This window comes from Ambystoma mexicanum, chromosome 1q, assembly GCF_040938575.1.
Source record: "Ambystoma mexicanum isolate Mex_15411 chromosome 1q, UKY_AmexF1_1, whole genome shotgun sequence".
NCBI lineage: Eukaryota > Metazoa > Chordata > Amphibia > Caudata > Ambystomatidae > Ambystoma > Ambystoma mexicanum.
This window is the reverse complement of record NC_090922.1, coordinates 319,967,597-319,995,154: the sequence shown is the minus strand read 5'-3', so window position 1 is coordinate 319,995,154 and position 27,558 is coordinate 319,967,597. Positions and strand designations below refer to the sequence as shown.

At 45.5% G+C, this 27,558-nt stretch overlaps 1 protein-coding gene across 4 annotated transcripts in view; it reads right to left on the bottom strand.

Annotated features, from left to right (window-relative positions):
- FAAP24 (FA core complex associated protein 24) overlaps positions 1–27,558 on the bottom strand; it is a 264,124-nt gene that overhangs the window by 189,962 nt on the left and 46,604 nt on the right. For 2 of the 4 annotated variants that reach the window (XM_069639129.1, XM_069639140.1), the window contains exon 2: positions 17,239–17,409. In XM_069639129.1, the coding sequence (XP_069495230.1) occupies positions 17,239–17,350 (112 nt within the window). In that variant the 5' untranslated portion in view covers positions 17,351–17,409. The remainder of the gene's footprint in view (positions 1–17,238; positions 17,410–27,558) is intronic. The other 2 variants (XM_069639135.1, XM_069639146.1) reach the window with 1 other exon arrangement.

Here is a 27,558-nt window from a genome sequence, read left to right as displayed (position 1 = left end):
TCTCTATCCTGAGTTTAGTCAGAATAAAAGCCAAGTCCTTCATCTTGGATATGTGACGTGTGTGTCGGGGGTGCATAAAGCGGCCAAGCATGCAGTTTGAGGGGTTCAGGGGTCCTTTTAAGACCTCCTTTATTCATTTTCTCCACCATTCTTTCCCAATATTTCTATATGGTGGGGCATGACCAGAACATATGTAGCATATCCACTTCCGTGTTTGAGCATCTAGGGCATTGGTGTGGTGTCGCTCTGTGTGTCACAAACAGTTGAATCAGTTGTAGTCTAGTGTTCCCGGGACACTTTCTTATGAGAACGCAATATCTCCGACCAGTGTTTGTCCTGGAACAGTTCACCTAGGTCTTGTTCCCATTTGGTTCTTCTAGCCATATCAGTGGGGGGTTGGTTGTTCAGGAGAAGGCTATACAATCTAGAGACCATCTGTGTTCCCTCTGCAATGTCATAGTGTACCAATTATGGAGTGTGTCTCTATTATCGCTCCATACATTGGCCTTCTGCGTAAAATCGTTTCCTTGATGGTGCCATACAGCAGATACTGTCCACTATGGAGGCCCATGTTGTCACTTAGTTCCTGAAAGGATATAAAAGAAGTGTTGCGAAACAGATCCCCAATTGTAGCAACGCCCTTGGTTTCCCAATGTGTCTGTATCCTCAGTTGAGTTTGGGTTGTCAATGGGAACAGAGACACAAGGAGGGTTTGCATAGATAGGGCGGTCCTTTCTTTTAATAAGTGTTAACGCCTTTTCCCATACTTGTAATCCCAGCCATGTGACGTATGAGTGTTTTCCATGGTAGGGTCGTTTATACCATGATAGCTCCTTAAGGAATGTACACGTTTCTGTGGGTTGAAGCAACTGTCTGAGTTGGGTGCATCTGCCAGCCAGTTCACTATATGTTGTAGTTGCCCCGCCAGGTAGTAATGTTCAAAGCAAGGTACCCCAATGCTGCCCTCTTCGTGTGGTCTTTGCAATGAGGTCAATGCCAATCTACATCTACCATTTTCCACAAAAGGTCTCTACATAGGGAATCAATAGTTTTGAAAAAGCTTTTTGGTATGTTATATGGTATGTGTGTGAAATAATGTAAAAGCATCGGGAGGGTCACCATTTTAAGTAGTGCCGCCCTGCCCATTAGCGAGAGGGGTAGTTTATTCCAGAACTGCATTGAGCGCTGAATGCCGTCAAGGGCTCTTAAGGTATTGTTATGCTGCTGAGTGGAGTCATGGTATATGTCAATCCCTAGGTAGCGAAATGTAGAGACGAACCACTTCAGGGCCAGTATCTGGAGTTTGTGCGGTTTCATCATAGTCAGTCCTGCTATTGGAAACAGGGATGATTTTTCCAAACTAATTGTAATGCCTGAAAGATGTGAGAAGTGGGTGAGGGATTCTAGTAGGAGTTCAAGGTTACCTTCATAAATGAGCATATAATCAGCATACATGGACAGTAGGTGGTGCATTCCATGAACTAGTTGCCTGCTTCCTTGTATTTTCCGTCCTCAGATACGTTGCCACCAGTTCCATAGCTAGGATATATTGTAGCAGGGATAATGGGTAGCCCTACCTAGTACCTTTTTCTAGCACCCAGGGGTTTGAAAAGTGTCTACTCGTCTTAACTCTTGCTGCAGATTCCGTATATATTAGTATGACCCATGATCTGTAGCTTGGGCAAAAGGCTAACCTGCGCAGCGTGGCGTATAACCAATCCCATTTAATAGAGTCGAATGCCTTCACTGCATCCAGTGTTTCAATGGCCCATGGTGTGTCCCAGGAGGTGGTACTATACATGACGTGGTGTAGGCATCTTAGATTCCAGGCCATGTTCCGGCCTGGTACATAACCAGTTTAATTTGGGTGCACCAGTGTATGGACGACTCTTTTCAACCTATTAGCCAGCGTTGCCGTAAGGGTCTTGATTAAGCATGGACAGCGGCCTATAAGAGCTACATTTTTGTGGAGGTTTGTTGGGTTTCAGAAGGGGTATAATCACGGATTCTCAGCTCTGTGGATGGAGTCCGGAATCATAAGCTTCGTTCAACGTTTTTAGAAGATCTGGGGCCAATTCAGTGGCGAATGCTTTATAAAAATTTGCTGGGCAACCCGTCTGTTCCTGGGGTTTTACCTGTGGGTAATGATCTTATTGTATTCCCCAGTTCTTCTACCTTGATTGGGGAGTCTAGCTCGCTTATCATCTCCTTGTTCAGTCTAGGGAGATGCACATCACCTAGCACTTCCTCCATTTCTGCCCTGTTAGGTCTACAGGTTTCCCTATAAAGGTTAGAGTAGAAGTTTTGAAATACCTTGTTGATGCCCTCTTGCGCATTACATGGGGTACCCTGTTGTGTAAGAATCGAATAGATTGGTGTTAGTTGTTCTTCACTCTTGTATAGCCAGGCTAGAAATCATCCTGGCTTATCTCTCTCTGCGTGCTGCCTCTCTATGTATTTATTATAGTTGTGCTTGTCCCGCCTTTCTCAATTGTCTAGGCATTGTTGGCGCAGAATTATTTCTTCCTTATTCTTTTTTTCTTGGTCTAGATGGGAGTACGTTTTTGCAGTGACTCTTCCGCAGATGTAAGGTCCCTACATATTGTGGCTTGAATACTCCCTGAGCGGGCAATAGCTGTACCTCTAATGACCACTTTTAAAGCTTCCCACAGTGTTCTTGAACTGGGGACACTACCCACATTCAGTTGCAAGTATTCGGTAATACTATCAAAAAAGGACGTCTTGTAAGGCCTCAATCCGCAACTTCCATGTTGGAATCTGGGGCCTAGGGGGCATATACTGCCATAACAGCAACAAGGGAGCATGGTCCAACAAGACAGTGCTTTTATATTCTGCACCTGACAGCTCGTTCAGAAGTTCCCTACTCCCCAAAAAATAATCCAGCCTAGATTTAACTTTATGTGGAGCAGAGGTATGAGAGTAGTGTCTAGAATGCGGGTGTAAGGTTCTCCAAACATCTATTAGGTCGATGTCTGTCGGGAATGACTGCAGGGTTCTAGCTGGTGGGGTGGGCTTTTGGAACTTAGCATCTGATCTGTCTACCTTGAGATCCATGACACAATTCAACCCCCCCCCCCCCACATATGATGTTACCCTTTCGATGCAATTTCGATAAGGGCCCAATTTCAGGTACAGCGTTTGAAAAAGGTGGTCACTGTGCCCTGATTGGAAACATATGTATTTATTAAGCAGGTTTTGACGTTTTCCAAGAATCCCTGTATATATGTCATTCTGCCCTCGTCGTCAGTTTTAAACTTAGCTTCCCTAAAAGGTACGGAGGGCACAATCCACGTCAATACTCCTCTTGCATATGCTGAGTATGTGCAGCCTATGACCTGCCCTTTCCATTTTTTTGTAATTATTGCTTGCTTCTCCTTAGTGAGGTGGGTCTCTTGTAACAATGCTATATCAATTTTAGATCTGCATAGATATGTGTAAACCCCGTTTCTTTTAACATAGTTATTGAAGCCCCGGACAGTTCAGGTGAGTAACTTTATGTCGTTAACCATTACGTATTGTTGCGAATGATTGGGCCTTATATACAGTAACAAATGGTGGCACCTTTTTTGTACTTCTACGGGAAGTGCAAACATTTATTGGTGTAGTCTGCAATTTTACAAACAGCACCGGCAAAACAAATTTCCCAATAACTCACCCGAACTTCCCCAACCAAAAAAAAAAAAATATATATATATAAAAAAAAATATATATATATTGCCCTGCATCGTTGCCCATGCTTGGGGCGTGCCCGCTTTTCGCTTACTTCCAGGAGTCCAAGTGTCTGGTTGTGTGCGCAGCAGGTGAATGCAGAAACAAGCGTTCCGTGAAGGAAAAAAATTCTGTGGGTGGGTCAGCAGCAGCCATGGAGCCGGATTCTGCCTACGGAACGTGGTATAACCCTAAAGTGGGTCCTGCGCCCATGCAAACATGAATAGCTATTGCGGCCAGTGAAGGCGGACCGCTGCATCGACTCTCCGCTTGTCTTGGAGTCCACAGCCAAATATCGATGGATTAATCATCATGCAGAGTGCCTTGAGTTTAATTTATTCCTAGTCCGTATTTCCTCCAGGGACCAAGGAGACCTAGTGTTTAGGTGGAGTGGTGTGTTCTTCCATATGGGGTTGATCTGTTCCACGTCCATTCACTTCTGGGAGATCAAAGAATAAGGCACGGTTCTTGTACAGGATCTTTAAGCATGCAGGATACATTAACATGTATTTCAAGGCTACCTTGCAGAGTCTGGCTTTGACGACTGAAAAGTGTGCTCTGTTTTGCTGAACTTGGTGTAATCAGGGTACACTGCAAGGTTTGTCAATGCTCGCTGTATTAGGTCTCCTTGTCTCGAGTGGGCTAGAATCTTCTCCCTCTCTTTGTAGTTCATGACTTTTGCTATAATAGGGTGTGGGACGGGGGGTGTTCCTAGTGAGGGATCTATGCACCCTTTCGATTGTAAAGCCTTGTGACAGGTTCCCTGGCCCTATCTCTTGCAAGAACACATTTTTGACGTACATTGTGTGATCGGCCTCTTCTTCTCCCTCAGGTAGGCCGACAATGCAAATATTGTTTCTTCAGTTTCTGCCCTCCGCGTCCTCTGCCCCGTTTTCCAGAAGGTCTACCTTATGCAGTTTTCAGCATGGTTCTCCTGGGTCATTGCATTGTTTTCTGTTAGTTCTTTTTCCAATTCTGTGGTTCTCTCGGATAGTTTCCTAACGTCTTGGCACAATAGACCAACAGACAAGAACAGTGTCTATTTTAGAGCCTAATGAGGTCTTCAATTCGGTGATGGCTATCAGGATTTGGTCGTCCGTGCTGTCAACTCCAACTTCTGTGCCCAGTGTAGCCGCCATAGCGTGCACATAGTTTTTCGTGAGTTTTACGTAACGGTCCAACGTGGTCCGATTTCCTTTAGTTTTGGCTGCCTTGGGAGGCATTTGGTCTGGATTGCTTCCCACAATGGAGTGCCTAGGTTCGCAGTTCTCGGTGGGATAGTGCTACTGCATGCTGTGGCACATATCAGGCAGTCTTGTTAATCCCCAGGGCTCCTCACTTTGGCCCTCCGCTTCCCAGTGAAGGTGGCACGAGGTGAAAGTAATCTGGGCTCTACTGTACAGAGAATGTTACTCCTTAGGCACGCCAGTCACCGGAAGCACTTCAAGCTCTAAGTGAGCAAACTGTTTGTTACAGATGACTCAGAGGTTATTATTCTGGGGCACTGCTGATATCCAAGGGTATTTTCCAGGTCCACTAGTTTCCTGGGCAGTGGGAAGGCTTTTGAAGTCCAGGAAAGTCAATGGCATGTTGCGTTGTACCCAAGCACTCGCTCCGCGAGTTCGCGGACTATGCGGGCAGTACAAGCTTGAATAAGGATCCCAAATGTGAGGTGTCCCCTGCGGGCGCAATCAATACATCGCCGAGAGATTCCGAATGCTGGTGTGCTTTGGGGGTGCCCAGTGCTTACCGTGTGCACTGCAGCTGTATGCTGAGCTACGCCCATGGCTCGCGTATTGTTATTTGCCGCTTGCTCACCTCACAGTCGCCGCCCGGTGTGCATTCCTTTCACTCCCCGCAAGGGAACCAGCGTAAGCTGCCAGTGTCTGCTGCTGGGTCTGCCCTTTTGCACACAGGGGGACACAATCAATAAGCTACGAACGCCATCTTGGGTCTGCCACCGTGGTCCCTCTGCGTTCTACGCAGGGCTCCCCACTGCATTCTGCTGCAGCAAGCCGTCCTGAAAACAGAAAAAGGAAGCCACTTAGGAGTAATATCTATGTGCGTGCTGTTAAGGAGCCATCTGGTGTTTCATTCAGCAATAAAAGCAGAACCTTGGGGAATTAGGCAGGAGCTCTCGTTAAAGCAGCCTCACTCCATGGCTGCTAGCCACACCTCCCAACTCTCCTTGTATGCTTGATTTGTACGGATTAGCGTCCTCAACCTGTCTCTGGTGGGCAGTGGACTTATAGTCGCCACTGCGAAGATGAAAATCTGTTTGGATGCTGGGTATACAAGTGTTAGGGTCCCTTAACAGTCTATCTTCCACCCCTGTGTCCCCTTTGGGTCTCTCGCACCTCCCATTACCTTCTGAGGGAGTTTGGCATGCCACCGGGACTTTCTGGGACTGGGGTTCTTCTCTCTGAAGTACCAGCCTTCTCTCTCCAGTTTCCACAGCACCCCAGCGGCTCTGCGCTCTTGTATGCTCCTCGGCTCTTCTCTCTTGCTTCGCATTCGTGTCCGCGTCAGCTGGTCCCACGGAGAACTTCCACGCTTTGCCGGCGACCTCCGCTCTTCTTCAACTTTGGTCTGCAAACAGCCTTTGAAGCTTCCACTGGTTTCATTACCTGTTGCCTCTCCTGGCTGGAGTGAACATACTTGCCAGTTCTTTGTTGGTTTATATGGAGTCTTCCTGATTACTCTTGCGTGGAACGCTGGAACACATCTTCTGGTTCCGGGAGGTGCTCTTCATTGGGGCTTCCTCTTCTCAGTATATTCTAGAGGCTTTCATAACTCTTGGGGGCTTCTTCCATGTCTCAATAGTTAAAACCTGTATGCTGTCACAGTATAAAACCTGGGTGTCAAAAGGGGTGTCCTTAGATGTTAAGGAGCATACTGAAGTGGGGGGCCAATAAAGGATTAGGTAAGTGGGTCACCAAATGCACGTGCCTATCCCCAAGACGGGAGTTCTCCCCTGACAGGTCCACCCGAATGTTACCACACTAGGTGAAATATTGGTTAGCTGCTACATCTCCGTAGCCCGACAGGGAGAGACTCCCCCCTGGGGAACAGGGACGCAATTCTGCGATTCATCACAACCACAAGTACCGAAAGTAGCAATATTACTGCTATAGCCAGTACTTTCAGTTACACTAGTTTTGGCAGGTTTAGTACCAATAGGAGAACTACTACCACAGTAGAAGCGGCACTACTACTGGTAGCAACAGTACTATCGTGATACAACTTTTACTAGTACTTCTCCCATTACTAGGACTGATAACAGTAGCAGATCTAGTAGTACTACTACAACTACAGTAATACGCAAAGTACAATTGGTAGCACAACTGTTGTTGTTAGTAGTTAGAGTATTACTGCTGGTAGTACTGATAGTATAGTAGAACTACTGGTAGTGGCCCTTATATTGCAAGTAATATTACTACCACTAGTGCTATTACATCTACTGTTAGTAGCATTGCTACTGTTGGCAGTGGTAGTATTAAAATTACAACAAATACCATTATTACCATCCAAAACAGTAGTTTTAGTATCATTAAGAACATCAGAGGCAGCACTATTACAAAGACTATATTAGCAGGTAGTAGCACTGATAGAAATAATAAACTTGTTTGTGTAAAGCAAAAGAAATGTGCCCTTTTACTTCACCCCTTTGCCACTAAAATGGATCTGTAGACTACACTTCCTCGCCTCTTCTGATGTCACTTCCTTTTTAAGTGATGGAAACCAGCACCAAAAACAGAGGACAACCATGGCAAGAAGAATTCTTCCAAAAATGGTGAAAAGGATAGAACGCCCCCCCCCCCCCCTCCTCCACTGGAAATTTGGAAGAACAAAAGAAAAAAAAACAGCAGTTAGTAACAAAATATTTCATTTTTGTACAAACTAACTGTATGCCTCTGTGTTGGAACGCCATCTGCAAGGGTACCTCCCTGTGGGCTTCCTCCACCCTAAGCCAGATATCCCTAATCACCAGAACGTCTTCAACATATTCTAACACAAGGTAACTGTCAGAGTGGTAGTCACTATGGCACCGTTGGAGGAGATGAAGCAGGCAAATCCATCCCATTACTCTAACATAATTATCGGTCTAGTTTTCCTCCAATATAGCGTCCGCTGATCGAGATATCAGCTGTTATCACTTTCGGCACGCCACGTTGCAGCCCTATGTATTCCTGACAGGGTAGATGCTTGTTTTCCTCTTGCTCGCCTTTCCTGTCCCCTCCAGACCACTCCACTTTTGGCTTCTTTGCGCTCCTCTGCCTGCCGGTTTTGCTCGACTTCCTCACCCTTCCCTCTGCCTTTCTTTGGTTTCCTGTTCGCTCCAGACTTCAGTTGCCACAGATTCCGGTCCATCCTGTGAACTCGCCTCATCCCAGCAATCCGGATCTACCAGCACCACGTTTTTTTTGTTAGCTGCTCTGGTTTTTTTCCCCCCATACTTGAGACGTTGGGCTGCTTGCCCGCCCAGGTGCGTCCTCTGTTCAACAGGGTGACATTGTGGCGGCAAATCAGGACCGGCCTTACTTCTTCAAAGAACGCCTTAGAGAGAAGAAAAGAGGCAAACCTGACACAGAATCTCAGTGGACTCATAGGTAACCTCTACTGTCTAAGCCTTCTCTGTTCTGGGAGGGAAACCTAAAGGCAGTGGGGCTTTACTATCTCCCACCAAGATTTTTCTACTGGATGCTTCTGGTCTGTTTACTGCCCCATGTCACCAGAGCTTCTCTTACAGTCGTTACCAGTCACTGTCTCTCTCTGTCCCTCTCTCTCTTTCCACCTCTATTTTTCCCTCTATGTATATTTTTGCTGTCCACCTTCCGGGATAATCCTACTCCCCTTTCTCCATCTCTGGCTCTCTTTCTACTTGCTTTTGCTCCTCTCCCCAATTTCCTCTCCTCTCCCTTGCTCTCTACACTCCCCACTCTCCTCGTTCATTCTCTACCTCTCAATCCCATAACAATGCCTCTGTGTCCTGATCTTATCACACTCTCTCCGCCTAGCTCTTCAAACAACTGCCCTCCTACTTCACTCTACCCTCACCCCTACTTCCACTACCGACTTGTACTCTCTGTGACCACTCTGCTACTATACACCCCCATCTACACTTCTATTCACTCCTTCTCTAAATCCCCCTACACAAATCTCCTCGCTTTTCCTCTACCTAACCAGTGACCCCACACACACACACACACTACACTTAACAGGTAACCCTCTCTGACACACAATATCTCACCTGCACTTTCTCAGAACACTTCCACAGTCTCCTCAACATTTCACTCTACTGTCCGTCCTCCTGGTCCAACACTCCTCAGCTGCACATCTTCCAATTTCCTCTGTGCTGGCTGGCTTTTTATAACCTAGCCTACCCTAGTCCAACACACGTATCGGCTTCCAATGGTCTCCCTCATCATACGCTCCCCTTGCCAATCTCTGGCTAAGATATCCCTCTGAGGGTTGGGACTTCCTCTAGAAGGCTTTAAGAAGGATTTTAAATCTCCATTTGTGGGATGGCAGCCATGTGCTTAGGCTGTTCATTTTACTTGTGGTTTGCTTCAGGTGCTGGCGAGTTCTGGTCCCAACTGGATTTGGGGAGAACTTCTATTTCTCCTGCTCCCCTGAAGTCCCATCTCACTGTTTTCTGTTGCTTCACCATTATCCTGGGTCTTGTCTCAGTCTTGTCTCGGGTTTGTGGGGCAGATGTTGGGGGTCTCATCTCTTTTGACAGTCCATACCTGGTTTCGATTCCATTCCTCTGGTTCCAGTCTAGGTTTTCCTGGTTTTGCCCAAGTGCATTCTTTTTTTTTAAAACCTTTATTTATTTGACTTGACAACACACAGGTAAACAGAGATGGTCACAGAGCGAAATCAAAACACACTTTACACAATGCATACTTTACAGTACAGTGTTAGGATTCCGTAAAAATCACAAGGGTTGGATTCTAGATAATGTATTGGAATCAGGATTAAAGGAGACACAGTTCACAGGGCGGCATTATTGAGGGGAACGGGGGGGGGAAGAGGATTCAGAATCTGAGCTTGAGGTCAAGGCGGACATGTAACTACGGAACTGACGCCAGATATCCCTCTCGAGTGTGGATGTTGCAGTACACCCCAGGCCTCTTCGGTATCATGCGCCCAAGTGACTGTCCTGAGCCACTGTGCGAACGTGGGCGCTCTAGGGCAAAGCCATCACATCAATATGCAGTTTACAGCCAGTACCATGCAGAGTCCTGCTAGCCTCCTAGAATCCCGTCCCAACTGGGGAAAGTCGTGGAAGAGACAGCGCATTGGGGAGGGGTCAAAAGTGTTATCCAGTATGTCCGACAATGTGGAGCATATTAAGGTCCAGAATTGAGTCAAATGTGGGCAATACCAGATCATATGAATGTAGGGTGCTTGGTCGGCGCCACATCTGGGGCAGCTGGGAGGAACTTTGTGAAACATATGATGAAGTCTACTTGGCGTGTGATGATATCTGTGCAACACCTTAAATTGTATTAATTTGAACCTAGAGTTATAGGACACATCATGGGTGCGAGCGCACATTCGGGCCCAGCGTTCATCGGTAATCTCAACTCCGAGATCCTCTTCCCGCCCGAGTCTCAGTTTGGTGAAGGAGGGGGCAGCTCTAGTCTGTAATAGGGTATAAAGCCTTGACACTTTCCCTCTGAAGGAGTCAAAGGAGCAGAGCTCTGCAATTATGGGTTCGACAGGTGGCAGCGTGGGGAAGTTGGAGTATCTGGCTTTGAGATTCTTCCGGAGAGAGGAGTATTGTAGCCATGCTGAAGGCTTCTGCTTGAGGGAAACAGAGAGGTCTGTCCATTCAAGGAAGTTGCCATGTTCATAGGCATCGCAGAGTGTCAAGAAGCCTGCATCAGCCCAGCAAGATACAATGGATTGTGGAATGTATGGGACATCAGGGAAGAAATTCCAGAGTGGGAGGTCCCCATGGAATGGGTGAGGTGTATCGACCATTGGCCAGAACTTGGTGAGTGCCAAGGATGTACTAACAACGGGTTCTGCTGAATCAGGGTCAGGTGGGACAGGTTTGAGAATAAGGGAACCAATCACTCGGTCTCTGACCGTTAGTTTCTCTAGCCGGACATGGGGGGGGGGGATCTATGGTGTTAAACCAATGGGAAGCAAATTGAGATTGGGCTGCCACCCAGTACCTAATGAAGTCGGGGGCGCCAAACCCGCCTAATTCCTTAGGGGTGGTCAGTGTTGTTAGTTTGAGGCGGACTGCACCAGAATGCCCAAGAAAGGTGTTGGTTATGTGGCGTAGTAACTTGAAGAACTCATCGCCTGGCCATAAAGGGAGATTGGTGAATCGGTAGAGGAGTTGAGGTAGCACTACCATTTTAAGTATTCCAATCCTACCTGCTAGGGAAATGGGGAGTCTAGTCCAGCTAGCAGTTTTAGTGCCCAGGTTTGTGTGGTAACTCGGTAGTTGTCCTCACGCAACTTCGCTGTGTGCTGGGGGACTGCCACCCCCAGGTAAGTGATGTTGGATTGAGACCAAGGGAATCCCCTTAGATCAGAAGGGGGTTGCATGGAGTCTGTAAGTGGAAACAGTACAGATTTAGAACAGTTTACTTTCAACACAGATATGTGTCCAAATCGGGCTACATCACTCAGAATCAGGGCAAGATTAGTTTCGGGGGAGCGGATGTACAGGAGGGCATCGTCGGCGTATAAGGAAACAATATCGGATTGGCCCGCCGTGTGCAAGCATCTATGAGAGTGTGACTGGCGCATCATGTCAGCAAAGGGTTCCATGGCTATGGTGAATATTAGTGGGGAAAACGGGCCTCCCTGTCGTGTCCCTCTGGCTATCTGGAAGGGGGTGGCGCACCTGTCCTCAGTGCGGACTCTGGCCGATGGGCCGGTGTAGAGCAGATTGACCAAGGTTCGGAAGTTGGGGCCAAACTTGCATTTCTCAAGAACTCATCACAAATATTCCCATGACACTGAGTCGAATGCCTTCTGCATATCTAAGGTGGCTGCCACCGCCTGTGCCTTCGGGTTGATCCTACTGATCACATTGAAGAGTCTTCTTAGGTTCAGGGATGTGGACCTCCCTGGGACAAATCCTGGGACAAATCCTGCCTGGTCAGGTGAATGATGTGGGGCATATATGAAGCTAGTCGGTTTGCCAGTAGTTTGGCGTATATTTTGACGTTGCAGTTAATTAGCGAAAGGGGGCGGTATGAGCCGCATTGGGTGGGGGGTTTGCCAGGTTTGAGAAGGACCATTATCATTGCCATAGGGCCAGTAAATGTGGAACCAGGTGAGATTTATATTGCTTATAAAAGTCCATGGGGAGAACATCCGGACCAGGGGCTTTTCCTGACGCCAAGGACTCGATGGCTTCCGCGAGTTCTTCAGGAGTAAAAGGTCTCTCCAGGGAAATGCAGGCATCAGTGGACAGGACCGAAAGAGGGAGGTTTTCTAGATAGGAGTCGATTTCTGAAATATGGGGGCCATCAACTTTCGAATACAGGGAGGTATAAAATGATAGAAATTCTGAGTTAATGTCTTGTGGTGAGGTAGCTAGTGTTCCATCGGGCCTCTCTATTGCCGGTATGTTGGGGGCTTCAAATTCTCACCGCATCAACCTGGCCAGCATGCGGCCTGGGCGCTCTCCCTCACCATACTTCCTTACCGACTGGGGGCTGTCCAGGAATTTGACTTCTCGTTCTGCTAGGCTGCGGAACCTGTCTAGTTCTGACCCTAGTGATGCTAGTGTGTCAGGGGAGTGATCCTGGGCATATTGAGTCTCAAGGTTAGCTAGGGTTGATTCGCTACCAGCGATATCCGCTCTGATTCCTTTCAGGATTCCGCTCCCTTTGGAAATGGCAATACCCCTCGTGTATGTTTTAAAGGATTCCCAGAGGGTGGCTTGTGTTGCCACAGAGTTCGTGTTGATCTCAAAGAATTCTTCGATGGAAGATTCGAGTTCGGAGGCGAAGACCTGATCAAGGAGGGCATGGGGCCTTATTCTCCACTGTCTCGTTTTATCATAGTCTTGGCCCCAGTTCATTGAGATGATCGCTGGTGAATGGTCTGATAATGTTCTGGGGAGGATCGCCAGATGGGACAGGCACCTGACCAATATGTCTGTTATGAGCCATCTGTCTATCCTAGAATGTGAGTCGTGAACTGAGGAATAGTAGGAGTATGTGCGGGAGGCAGGGTACATAAATCGCCAGGCGTCCACCACCGCTAGTCGAGGGAGAGCTGTAAAGTGTAGGCTGTCCTGGAGAGCTGGTGAGGTCTAGAGCCCGATCTGTCTAGGTTGACGTCTAGTATCGTATTAACATTGCCACCCCATATGATCGGGACCAGGGGGTAACTCCAGGACAGAGGCCAGGTGCAGGTAAAAGTCAGGGTCATCAATATTCGGGCCATATATATTCAAGATGGCTACCTCTTGGTTTTGCAGTTTGCCGATGATTAGTACATATCTCCCAAGCAGGTCTATTTGTGAGTGGCAACATGAGAACTTAAGATTCCTGTGTATTAGAGTAAGGGCACCTCGACTTTGGGTGGAGTAATTAGTGTAATACCTCTGGGGTCCCCACTGTTTAGCAAATCTTTCGCATTGTTCAGAGCGGGCATGGGTCTCTTGTAAACATAAGATTTTAACACTGTGGCGTTCAGCATAAAGTTGTATCTGCCGTATCTTTTTGTGGTTACCCAAACCCCTAACATTCCAGCTCATGAAGGTTAAGCGGCTATCCACCATTCGTGTAGGGGTGTCGATTTAGTTTTTGTTTATGGGTTAGCAGTAGCCAATGCCAAATCGGCTTGGGCGAGTGCGTCACCCTATCTATGTGCCTGTGATGTACTACTGTGGTATGTGTGGCATCTCTGGTGGTTATCAAGACTTTAACATAACATCCCCTCACCCACATCCCTCCCCCAAACAGAGGAATGGTACCCCAACAAAGCCATAACAACAGCAAACTTCTTGGCATCAGCGCCTGGGGGCCTGTTAGCTGGCCTGGCGAGGGCGCATCGGACTGGGGAGAGTGCAAGGAGATTTTCAATACAGTAGGATTAACCAGTGTGCTTAGTATAGGCCGCATACGCGGAGGATCAGTGGTTCAAAGAAAAGGTGAGCAACAACAAACTGTTAATGCATTCCCGTGGGGCATAATGATAACCCAGTATGACTGTAAACATAATCAGGTCCCCGGCCTCTACAACCGGGGGCCTGTGACTCGGTCTGGAATTACTATTTCGGACTGGGGAGATATTAGGATATCGGTTATTTCTAAACACAATGAGTATGTGTGGCAAACAAGGTCCACCTAGTAGAGGATCAATAGAACAAGAAGGAACAAAACTAACAACTAATGTACTCTTGCGAGGTATAACCGCCACCAATAGCACGGCAGTACATGGGCCTATTGTTGGTATAGGCACAATCGGTAACAACAAATCAACGTAGAGCCTACCGCAGTGATGGGGGATCAGCCAGGGAAATGTTCATCAATGAATTTTGAAGCCTCTTCCGGAATTGTGAAGAAGAATGTTTGGTTAGAATATTCGATCCTTAACTTTTCAGGGAATAGCATGGAGTATTTAACCCCTAGGTCTCAGAGTCTCTTTTTCACAGCCATAAAGGTTTTGCGTTCCTGCTGCACAGCAACAGAGAAATCTGGGTAAAGATGGATCCTCACCGACCCAAGAAGCCACTCTCCCTTAATCCTGGCTGCACGTAGGAGGGCATCACGGTCCTGGAAATTTAAGATTCTAGCTATAATGGGACATGGAGGTGCACCCGGTCTGGGTTTTGCGGTTAGGGAGCGGTGGGCCCTTTCAACTACGAACTGCGGGGAGAGTTTTGGTGTATCCAGGAGTGTTAGAAGAATGAGTTGCATGTAGTCCTCCATGGGTTCCTTGATATTGTCCTTGGCTATTCCGACAATGCACAGGTTATTCCGTCTCGAGTGAGATTCGAGATCGTCATTTTTCTTTTCAACTGCCGATACCCAACTGGAGAGTGTAGAAATCGCAGCGCGGAGGGAGCCCAGGTCATCCTCAGCGGCCCCCACCCTCGTTTCAATTTCAGCCAGCCGGCTGTCTGTCTTTTCGATATGAGCTTTTATAGAGGAGATGGTGCCATTCATATCATCAAGTTTAGTATGCAATGTAGTGAACCCCTCACGAATATACTCCAGCATCTTCTGTGAGTCATCTGGGGCTGAAGGGGCCGAGGTGGTGGGTGCCTCCTCAGGGGTCTCGGCCGCCAGCCTAGACAGTGTTTTAGTGAACATATTCAGCAAACTTTGCTTTTTCCCTGCACCAGCTCCTTTGGTCATGGTGAAGACAAGGGAAGGGTTCCAGGAACCAGGGTGAGTGTGAGTGATCAGAGGTATTGGAGTTGTTGGAATAGGGGTATGTGGGCAGGTGGTTTTGAAGTCCTTCTGTTTGCTGAGTCTAAATATATGCCTCTGGTTAAGCTATGCTCTCAGGCTTCTTTTAAAGCATGTAGGTGTATACCGCAGTAGTAGCCTCTCAGTTCTGACCCACTATGGGATCAGCGCAGGCGGAGGCGTGACTAGTGGATTTGACCTGCGTCCGCGTCAGCAGCGGCGGGTAACCCCTAGGAGAAGTCTGGTGAGAGTTTGTTTGCTGGCGGTGTAGGCTCCCGGGGCCGGCCGTGTGCAGGATATGTTCTGGTGATCAGGGCTGGCCCATGTCAACGGCCGGGGCCACGTGAGTGCCCAGAGAGTCTTCGCGCTGTTGGTTTATAAAGCTGACCCAGCAAAGTCCAAACCCCAGCTCAGTTTGACCACGGACAAACAGCTAGATTAATTTCTGCTAGGTTGGTAGCAGCGGGGGGCCATTCAAGGGGAACCCAGTTCAAGGTAATTCGCCAATGGCGGCATCCAGGGGGCCAGTAACTTGTTGCCGTGGTGCTGGAGGTGCACAGAGGAGGTTCACATATGCCAGTTCCTCGGCCCAGGGCGCCACCACAAAGCCCGAACTCCTGGAAAGGAATGGCTGCACGTGATAGAGGCCTCGCGTGGCGCCACTCGAGGAGGGCTGCAGCAGGTATTGATGTAACTCGAGGGGGGGGGGGGGACTCCCCAGAGTTCAGGTAAATTATAGTGCCTGGGCCCCGGGGTCGCCCCCCCGCAGCATGACTGGGCCAGCGGTGTCTCCCGGCAGTGCGGGGTCAATATGCTGCCACCACCAGTCACCCCCTGTGACCGGGGGGGACGGGGAACAAGGCAAGCCCACGGCCGCTGGAGCCGGCACTGCAGCACCAGGCCCGCTCTCACGCCCCGCCCCCCCCAAGCTCCCTACCTTGTTGTGTATTGTTCTGAGTGTGCGTCAAGGAGGAGGGCAGCAGGTGGGGGGCAGGCGACCTGCGATGTCCGTCTCACAGAGCGGGGGCACCAGGCGCGTCAGGGTCCAGCCTCAGGTTGGCGGGGCAGCCCGCAGCAGTCTTCGGGCCAAGGTGCCCAAGAGGCTTGGGTACACTGGTGGGGCACAGCACAGGGGAACGCTGAGTGATCCCGCCCGGATCCCGGCTGCTTGGCGCGTTCTTTGGGCCCGGATGCCCCTCCTCCACGAAGGGCAGCAGCGCTGCGGTGTTTGGCAATCAGGAGAGCCGCGGTCGTGCCAGGTGTTTGCAGCCATGGTTCTTGCGGTGGCTGTAGCCAAGCTCCCCGGAGGGCCTCCGTTCTGAGAGTCGGCGGAGATGTGGTGTGCAGGTTCCCACAGAGGCCACCACATTGAGGTATGGATTTGCTGTATCTGTGAGGATATATTAAAGAATATGTGCTCTCCCAGTCTGGAGCTTGGCACTCAGGCAGCCATCTTGCTTCGGCGCAACAGCGCCCCCTGCCCAAGTGCATTCTGATAGTTGCTGTATTGAAAAAGACAAAAGACCACTCTGTCCAGAAGAGAGGCTGACATGCATTTTGAAAGAGTGGTACGAGCAGTTATATATAATGCGCACTTCGGGTGGACAGGGATTCCTCGTAACTCCCTCACTACGCTTCTGGGATATTACTGGCTATGGTATAAACCCTGATGGTTCACCAACCCCATTTTTGGAAGGGTCCCTGTTCTCCCCTGGCAGGGTCATGACCCTGACTCAGTCACATTTCCCACGTTTACAACTTTTGCAAAAGGGTTCAAAGGAGTGCAATGTATAAGTAAAGACTGCTCAACAGCACAATGAAGTTGAAAAAGAACAGCTAAATTATTGGTACTAAGGCATGATAATCGAGTGGTGCTAGCAAGAGCCAGAATATCTGCCCAAAGCACTGCAGATATGGCTACAATTATAGTGGTAGAAAATTCCAAATTTGCAATAGTCTGTCAAACATCCTTTAGAACAATCTCATTGGAGTAGTAAAATCCAATAAACAACAAAGAGCATTCTCAGTAATAAGGCTCTACTGCTCATCTGTAGGGAGTCCCGATGCAGATATTTCACATTGATTGTCAATAATACAATACACATACCATGTAAACCTTGAGCCACTTCTGATCCTCTCCATTTCTCATTTCCAATAGCATGTCCATAGGGAACCAACGTTGCACCAATACGAGCAGGCGTCACCTCCTTTGACGTCATCCTAGTCACTTTTCAGTGACGAAATGGGAGAACTATGTTTAACCATATACTGGTGCGATCTAAAAATATAATAGTACAAATATTCCATCATCATGGACCAGGACTAATGTTAAAAATGTGTTTTTATTATATAAACAGATTTATATAAAACATCAGAACAAACAAGAACTCAAAGTATGCAGCTAACAGAAAATATGGTTTTGCAAGGAAGTTTCCTCATACTTTTGTTTTAGATTTCAGAAACTATATAATGGGGCATTAACAACATAAAATATCAGATCAATAAAAAATGGAACACATGCATAGAGACTACTTGTAAAAAATGTTGTTAAAAAAACAGGTCTATAGAGATGGAAGGCAAGGATAAAGTATGTTTATTTGTATTGATCCTATCTGCCACAAGCAGCCCCTTATGGCAGACCATATGAAACTGTGATTTGTCTACTGAGCATACCTGAGGGTCCACCGAGGCGTGGACGAGTGTTGCAATGTGTCGGGAGGGTGACTACGAAGCGTGCATGTTGATTTTATGTGGTCACTGTGCTTGTGGTTTAGCAATAAGCTTCCGGAGGTGCAAGGGGGATTGAAGGATCCCAACAGGACCATAATACTTCACTGAATCCCCACTGGCTGAAGGTCAGACGCACAGGACCCCTCTGGGCAAGTAAAATGATATTCAGGGACTGAGCCTGAGGGTGGATGGTGGTCAGTGGTTTTTCTCTAGAACAACTGGTGATGTCATGGAGGACGAGGCGCTATTTTTCTATATTGGCAGCTTTGTATTATTGCCATCACATTTGTATCCAACATAAAATATTTGCACTGCAATAAGCAGACAGTACAGACGAGAGGACAGGAGTCGATTGTTTCTTTGACATATCTGACAACTGTGCATACAATTTGCATGTGACTTCATGTTATTCAGTGTGCATGTACTCTACATGTCAATAATAGCAGAGCCCTCAACTGTAGAAGGTTGTCTTAGTGGTTGATGGACTATTTATAATACCTATTCCCCCGCCCCCCTTGCGCTACAACCCTTAGAATACAGTGGAGTCCCATAAGAAATTTGGTCCAGCTGTCACATAGTCACTGGCAAAGGAGACATCTGTGCCTGAACACAATGTGCTGCATGATTTTTATGTTGTTTTAAACTAGTCATCTTTGCTAGTAATTGAATAGTCACTGAATTCTAATTACCATTAGCATGCAACGTAATGTTCCTTTTACTTTCATGTTTGAACAGACTACAGTCTTCCAAAGGGCCTTCATCCACCACAGAGCTTCGAAGCCATAACAACAGCAGTAGGCACTATACAAATATCAAATAGCATAACATTGGCACTGCACTGTATATGGAAAATTAATGGAAGTTCCAACTGCGGGAAACAAGTTTTAGCAACAGAACCACACTGAAGAGGAAGGTCTATGTTGTAGATGCATTCTCTGTGGCAACTTCAAATTTTGGCTGCCTGAATTTCTTTGCACACCGGGGTAGACTAGGACAAAAATATTCCTGGGTGGGCACCAATGAAAATAAAAAGAGTTTCAAAATTGTGATTAACAGAGCAAACGGAACAGGGATGCTCGATCGTGCTCGCCCAATGCATTTATGTCACAGTACTGGTTCAGGCCTCTTTACTAGCTTGCACCGTTACATGGACTACGGACACAGGTGGGTATGCAGTACAGGTGTAGGTGCCACCAGGCCCTGACCAGTTTTATAGATGGACCTATCTATTTTGAACTTTGAGGGATTTTACGTTAATATATTTTTTAAAAAGAAAGATAGTGCCCAGACCTCACATATTGGCCTTGATGCATCTGCTGAGGTTTGTAAGGAAGGCATGGTATCAAACAGTGAAGACAGACAAATGATAACAGTTCAAGGGTGTTTTCTGAACTTCAATGTGTTGGTTGAACGCCTATCTAACCCTAAATTGAAAGATGCGAGCAAGCTACGACCATCAAATAATAAATAACGCAGTCCTAGTGGGGTCTCTGTTAAAATAAAAGGTCCTATACTGCAGAAAAACTATTGCCAATCCTTACCGCTAAGAACAAATAGTGTGGGGAAATGATCTATGCAAAAGAAAAGTGCTAGAGAAATAATGTCAGGATAGTTGAGCAGTTAGCTTCCCTTCCCTGCATTTTCAGCAGAGAACAAAGTGGCACCCTCAAGCTTAGCACACACTCTGGCTTCTCTAGCATGAGAATGCAGTTCAGAACATAGATATCCGGGCCTTCTGCGCCAAAGTCTCTTTCCCAATAAACGTCTCTTAACTGCAGAATTAATGGAATAACAAAAAAATGCCAAAGTTCCTTGCTCATCAGGGTTTTCACATTTACCAGCTCTCGGGTTTACAAGTTCACAATAGGTCTCCCTCGGCCGGGCTCGGACCTTGTGCTCTCACTTTCCTTGCTTTCTTCTCTTTATCAACAATCAAAGACTTTCGACTGTGCAATGAATTTTGCTTAAACCATTGCAGGATTTCACTTTATTGATATGTTTCACCATTAAACCTTACTTTCGAATTTGCCACTTCTTGGTTGGATACCACAAACAGAGATCTTCGAATGAGCACACCTGTGGTGCCGGACCACTCTGTTACTTTGTATCGTACCTCCTCTGATTCATACTAAAGTTCAAACATCAATCGGCAAATGAGCTTTACTCGTGTCTTTCATCACACACGTTAATATTCTTTGCACCAACTTTGCCTTCAACACAGACCGGGCTTCTATCAGTCTCCTCAACTGACCGGCTTTGTTGATTTCTCTGGCACTGCTTTGATCCTGGAGCCAAGGACGGTACCACGGTGGCTACTGCTCCTCCCCGACTCGGCCAATCATGCATGAGGGCCCAGGGTATCTCCGATACACAATGCAGGATTTTTCAGTCTGGTTTCCTGGCCTTACAATGCAAGGTTTAAGGTCCAATGGGTCCCTTATTTTCAGCTTTATGCAATTTTTTGGTGAGCCATATTTTTCCAATAATTTATAGAATGTATTAATACGTACTTAGTCACTGGACTGCACTGTGGTTTTCTTTAGGTCTGAAGCTGATCAAACTATGAACTAATGTAACAAATTGTCTTTTTGGGAAAAAAAGACGAAAATCATATTTTGCGCTCTCAGCAAACTTATTGGTAGAAAAAATAGTGCAAGATGTAATCCAGTTGTTATGGTTTGTCCATAATTTTATGTTTATTTTCAAAATAATGAATCAATCAATATCCTCAAATGAATGCCCTCATTCTTGTGCATCACGTGTTCGCAAGTCTGCCATTTTGGTACGGGTACAAGGTAGTGAAAAATGTTTTTCTTCATTTTCAGATTAAATATTCCTTTTTTGTTGATACTAAATCCCTCCTGAAGATCTGTCTGGAAAGTAAAGACAGTGAAACACGTTTAGAGGGCATTAATTTGGAGCATATTGATTGATTCATTATTTTTAAAATAAACAAAATTATGGACAAACCATAACAACTGGATTACATCTTGCACTATTTTTTCTACCAATAAGTTCGCTGAGAGCGCAAAATATATGGTTTTCGTCTTTTTTTCCTGGCCTTACGCCTTTTAATCTGAAGGCATCTGGAAAGTAATGGTTTCCCGCTGACAAGGTCAAAAGGTATCTCCCTCCTTGCTCTCCCTTCTTAGTTTGCTGCATTTCTCCCCTTGTTTACCTGCTGCCTGGAAAACACTGCTCCTTCGTGGGTTTTTCCTCGCTCAGAGTGTGCTCTCATACTCTGCCCTTTATCTGTGTAGTGAAGCTTAATGGAAGTCGGTTGTGAATTATCAAAAGGAATTGCCCGACGTTGCGTGACCAAAGCAGTGGGACATGCCAGGTGCATTGCTTGGGTACGAGTCTGTTTTCTCCAAGAGCGGGCTGTCTGTGTGAAAATGCTTGTGTAGGAAAGGGGGTTGGGAGATAAAGTTCCCAGGTATCCTACCTGGTAGGATGAGGTGAAGTTGTTGCGGGGGCGATACTGTGTCTCACCATCAGATGTCCCACTCCCTGAAGACCTCTCACCCAGGTGATCCTCCCGCACTGGTCCACCACCAGGGTCTGGATCCAAAGTCGATGGCCATGCCCTGGCCACCTGAGGGAGAGATCCCCGGGGACTAGCGGGTGAGACACCATCTTGTTTCTCACGTAACCTTCTCCTATGCAATGTAGCTGCATCTTTTTCACAGGGAAACCAGGAAAGGAAAACGACGTTCCACTGTTCTTTTCCTTTTCGATGTTCCACAGTTAAACAGTAGGGTTGTAGGTATAAGAACCATCGCATGACTAGAGGGTTAGAGTCCTTTCGTTGACTTATCCATACTAAAGGGGAGTGGTTGGTGACAAGTGTGAACTTCGTTCCTAGAAGATAGTACCTTAGGTGGACGAATGCCCATTTGATGGCAAGGGCCTCGAATTCCAACATAGAGTAGTTCTTCTCACGTGGGAAGGGTTTACGACTAGTGAATAGGACGGGATATTCTAAGCTATCATGTATTTGTGATAAAAACGGCTCCGAACCCTGTGAGAGAGGCATCAGTTTGTAACACAAACTCTTTTGAAAAGTCTACTACTTTTAGGATTGGGTTCTGACACAAGGCTTGTTTTAGGTTGTTCTAACATGCATCGCCCTCATCAGTCCAATGAATCTTCTGGGGTTCAGCATTCCTTAATTTGTCTGTTAACCTGGCTGTTCTATCTGAGAAATTTGGGATATACCTACGGTAATAACCAATCAATCCTATGAATGCCCTGAGGTCTCTCCTGGGCGTGGGGGCATCTAGGACGGCTTTCCTTTTTTTCTTGCTGGGGCTGGACACTGCCATTCCCTACAGAGAAGCTGAGATATTTCACAGCCGATTTCAGAGCCAGCTTACATTTGAATGGATTGGTAGTCAAGCTGGGTTCTCATAATAGAAAGATTAAAAAGATGGTCTTCCCAAGTTTTACTATAAATGACTATGTCGTCAATATAGGACACACTGAAATCGGAGTAGGGCTGTAATATCCTGCCCACAAGCCGTGAAGATGGCTGGGGCCCCATGCAGGCCAAAAGGGAGGACTTTGAACTGGAATAGTCACAAGGGTGCCGAGAAAGCGGTCTTTTCATTATCACGTCCTTGTACTGGGACCTGCCAATATCCCTCGTTTAAATCTAGGGTTGATAGGAATGTGGCATTTCCAAGTTTATCTAAAGTCATCGATGCACCGCATAGGATAGGCATCGAAAGGCGTATATGGCATTGACCTGCCTGAAGTCTATGCAAAACCTCCAGGAATTATCGGGTTTAGTTACCAACACAATAGGGGAGGACCATGGATTTAAAGAGGGCTCGATAATATTTGCCTTCAGCATTTTTCTCACTTCCTCAAACACTATTTGTTTTTGTGCTTCTGGGAGTCTATATGGTTCCCAATGGACCACTTTTCCCTTTGGAGTTCTGATATAATGATAAGTACCATGTACCTGGTTTCTTGTAGAATACATCAGGGTATGCCAAGATAAGGTTGTTGAAATGTTCTTATTTGTGGGATATTTTGACCCATTCCGATATGCCCCACTGCATCAATTTACAAATGGGGAAAGAAACAGCCAAAAATTGATGCGCTAATCCCTGTGCACACAAAAATCTGCAAAACTGCGTCGGGGTCACAATCACAAAAGGATGCACACCCCTTCCACACACAGTCAAAGTAGGGGTAAAAACAGAATTCTCACTGCTGGAGCATGCCAGTGATTCTGTTACATTAACATGAAGCAAGGCCACAGAATGGGCTAAAAACCGAAAACGCCTTTTAAAATGCAGCTGTGCAAACTTCAAAGTGCTGTTTTGGCGCTAGATCCATTTTATTTCCCAGTGAACCATTGAAATTAAAAGGGTTACAGATCATCCAGGTGGCTCAGAGGAGCCGGGCCTCACTGACTGACAGCAGCTAAGAAATGTTTTTCATGAAAAAGGCAAGCCAGCAACATTGTTTTTAGTTTCACAGGAAAAATGCGGCTAAAATGGCAACATGTAACAATTTCAACTGTGCAGGCAGAAACTCCAAACAAAAGGCTGGATACATATATCCAGACTGCAAAACAAATCCCAGCAATTAAGGAAAGAACTGGGGCTGAATAAAATGTGTGTGTTGCAGAGGAATATCTGATGTAAAGGACTCAGTTTAAATGTGCCTTTTCCCTGCAGAAAGTGCAAAATCGCCTGTTTAAAACCACGTTTTGTTGAAAGCCCTAATTCTGTCAGAAATGTCAAAAGGATTGCTAAAATGTCAAAATCCACCTACAAACGGCTATATGTTGTAATGAAAGATGTAGGCAACTCAAAGTTAAAACCCAGTCTGGAGCTAATCAACTATTTAATTCTGATCTGACAGCCTCAGCCTGGGAATGGGTAACAACTGACTGCTAGCAGGAAGGCCTAATTGCTATGGTAAGGCCTTGCATACTCGGAACAAAGGCCCTCATTAGACATTCGTCTTTGCTTCAGGCAAAGACAACAGAAGGCTTGGACCCCATCCTCCCAGAGGAGGGGCAGGATGTGGGGGAGGCTTCTCAGTGAACTTCAAAGGACTGGCCATTTGTTCACTTGTGAAGAAAGAGAAAAAAAAAACCTGACATGGATTTTGAATGGAAATTACTTATGTTGCCACATAGCTTCATGACATTTAACATGGCAGCCAAAATAAGGAGACGAGTGAAAAATACATACTTATGAATCTGAACTCATGCTAGACATTTGAAGACGTGAGTGAACCTTGTACTACATAAGGAACAAAAGTAATACTAAAACACTGATTGCGCCAAAACTATTAATGCTGTAAGTCTAATATTGTATACCCGTGTCCTAGTGGTGATTGCACAGATATGTACTGAATTAGAATTGTTAGGCCAAATCTTTAGGATTCAAATTAACAAAATTCTACAGAAAGACAAAGCCAGCTCTCACGGACGTAGGAGTTGGAGGTAAATGTAACCCATAAAATATGTAATGCATGTGTCCAATTTTATTAGAGGGCATAATTATAGAAATGTGTATTTGTAGGAAAGTTAAATTGTGGGAGTTCCCAAGTCACATCATAAAGTATGATAGCTCTTTCTGGCTTCCAACCAGAAAAAGGCAAGTGCATTTGACTACTCACAGCCTTGGGGTGTGGATTGTAATTCTGCCCCTACCATAAACCGAGTGATGTCACTTGGCATGATAAATATGGGAACCTCAAAACACACAGATACTGATTCCAGACTACATCCTGAATTCCGCGTGGCGCTCTGGTCCAGACTTCTTCATCTTGTTCCAGAACTTTTCATCTTGTCCTGATTCCAGACTACTTTGCAAAACCAAGGACCAGCATTTGCTGAACTCTTTTCAGCTAAGCCCAAATACTGAACACCATCCCAAAACTTACCAAGGGAAATAATTCTGATCCAATCTGGCTTTCTACCATTCATGCTTGCCTGCTGAAACTCGCCATACCACTAATCTACCGTGTCCAGTGACCACAAGGGCCAATCCAATCCAATCTGAGGTGCAGTCCAATTGACCAGAACCGCCCAGCTGACCATCCCGCCAGAAGTGTCCTACTGCCTGCAGACCCGATCCTTGAGGACCAGAACCTGACGGTCCAATCTTAATTTACAGTGGACTGCAAGTATAAACAGGCATCATAGTCACCCATAGCATAGTTGCCTTGTACTACCCCAATCTCAACCCATCCTCTCTTTAATTTAAGAACTTGTAATAGTGCCACACCAGTCTTGAAACCTTGCTTTGATTTCTTGTGCTAGTGATAATTTCTTGAAAATCCTTTTGTCTTGTGAAAATCCCAAACCCTTAAAAATCATCCCACGGGTAATCGGACTGAGTCCTCCAAGGCGGACACAGAGGTGCTGGGGTTGGTTTCCGCGGACCACTCTGGGGCTTACTGCGCTTCAAACTGGTAACTAGCCCGAATACCCTAGTTTAGAGCATGCCTGTCATTGTAAAAAACGGATTTCTGTTTTCATTTTCGCGTCTTTATTTGCAAAAACACATCTCATTCAAACTTGCATAACTTTCTCAATCTTATAGCTAGAGACCTAATTCCGACTCTCACTTTAACCTAAGACCTGTAGCTATATCCACAACGAAAAACCGCATTGCGAAATAGTATATTTGACCCGTTTCTATTAAAAATCGCATAGCAGAAATTAGGCGCGAATTTGCGATTTGCAAATGTTTTACCTGTGTCTTTTCCCAATCAAAGTATTTCCAAACTCCCATTCTGATCTAAAGTGTGTACTGTTGCTCATATTGTAGTTAGTTTGTTAGAACCTGTTCAGTATTGCTCCGATAGGAATTTAGATCAATTTAAGGATTTTTGCATACTTTTCATTGTTTTTCTAAGCCATTTTTCAACTGTCATTTTAAAAGTGTAAAAGTTCCAAGAACGTGTTATCTCTTTTTTGGGGAGGGAAGATCGCTTTCAAACCCTATACACTGCTCTTTACTCCTGAATACCTGCTGCTTACTTACATCTGTGTAGAATTGCTCATTTGTGAATTGAGAACTTTGCAGGGGAAATCTTAACTTAAGCGCTATCTTTTCACAACCCAAAATTGTCTTTTCCCTGTGTTTTATCTTCTGTGCTGCTCAAAAGTGAATTCAATTGCTTTACTTATTTTCTGATTTGTATTGTTACCAAATTGGCGATTGCTGTACCATATATATTAAATCTTGTGTTTGATTTGAATCTTAAATAAATAAATCAATAAATATTTACCGTTACGGCAACTAGAATAATGAATGTGACAATGTTCTTAACTTTTTTTCTTCTTCTTTTCTTATATTTTTTCCCTATTTACACAATTATGTTATTTTGAGTAGGAACAACTCTCCTGATGAACCATTGTAATCAACAATGTGGAAACACGTGTCGAGAGTGGGAATAACAACATCTAAGTAAAACATATTGATATTTTCCTTAAGAGAATCTTTGTTTATCAAACACTAAAGTGTGAAAATAACACTTGGATTGGAATTTTTATTTTTTTTACAAAAGTGAACATGTTATGGTATCATTTTGAAATGGAAAAAAATTAAAGAATTTTGAAACACGATATTTGACATGCAATGATGTTCCATTTTTCTTCTTAATTATTTGAAGACTCACCAAAAAGAAATTAACCTTTGAGGTTGGCGCATTTGAGTAAACTTCTCTCATCTCAACTTATTTTTCATTCATAACTGTGTAGCAGCCACACAAGGATTTGAGAAGTACTCATGCAGACAACACCAAAACGCGCAGAATACAACACTATATAGATAGCTGGCGCCAGGGAAGAGCTTTTATTGGTTGCAACTTTCTTTAATCAACAAGGTATTTCAATAAAGCCCCTCAGGCAGACGCCCACATGACCTTTTTTCAAAAAATGGAAGAACCTTTCAACATAAGAGAAGCACAAGCTAATGAATTATTTCTAAGACATCGTCAAACTGGTTCATCAGCCTCAGCCCAGAGAAATAACTACTCCAAGGCATTTATTCGAGCAACTAGAAAATGTAAGTAAACAAGAACCTATATAAATGGTGGGAAATTTAAACCCTCAAAATGTACCGGGAAGTCAATCGAATCCCCAGAGGCCTTCGTATATGTATTTTTCCTCCCTTTGAAGAAGAGGACATAACAGCATTTAATGATTGATTAGACTTACTAAATAACACGTCAAAGGAGATGATGATACGATTAATTAACCAAGCGGCATTGGCACATGAGAGTAATGAAAGATATTGAAGATACCAAAGAGGCTATTAAGAATTTGGAATGCCCAGAAATTACATTTAAAAATTATCAAATTTAGATGACTACCTTGGCAACTATGAAAAGGATTTAAAAATGAAAAAACAAAGAACATTTATCAACAATAGAATCTTTACATTTCAAAGAAAATATGACACAAATGCAAAACAGTTTAAGAAGAAAAGCCCAAATCCAGCGAATAAAGGTAATGTCTCTACACCATCTTCTTCAGACATAGATACCCTCCAGCGATAAGGAAATACCGGAGCGGAGATAGAATCCACTCCGGAATCATCAATGCCAACTAGAGAACAAACTTCAGAAACCAATCAAAGCTCGGAACCAAGATCTTGTCCTTTTTTGGAAGTGTTAAGATACAGGAAAAGCTCCCAAACAAATTTAACAATTCGTCGTGGAG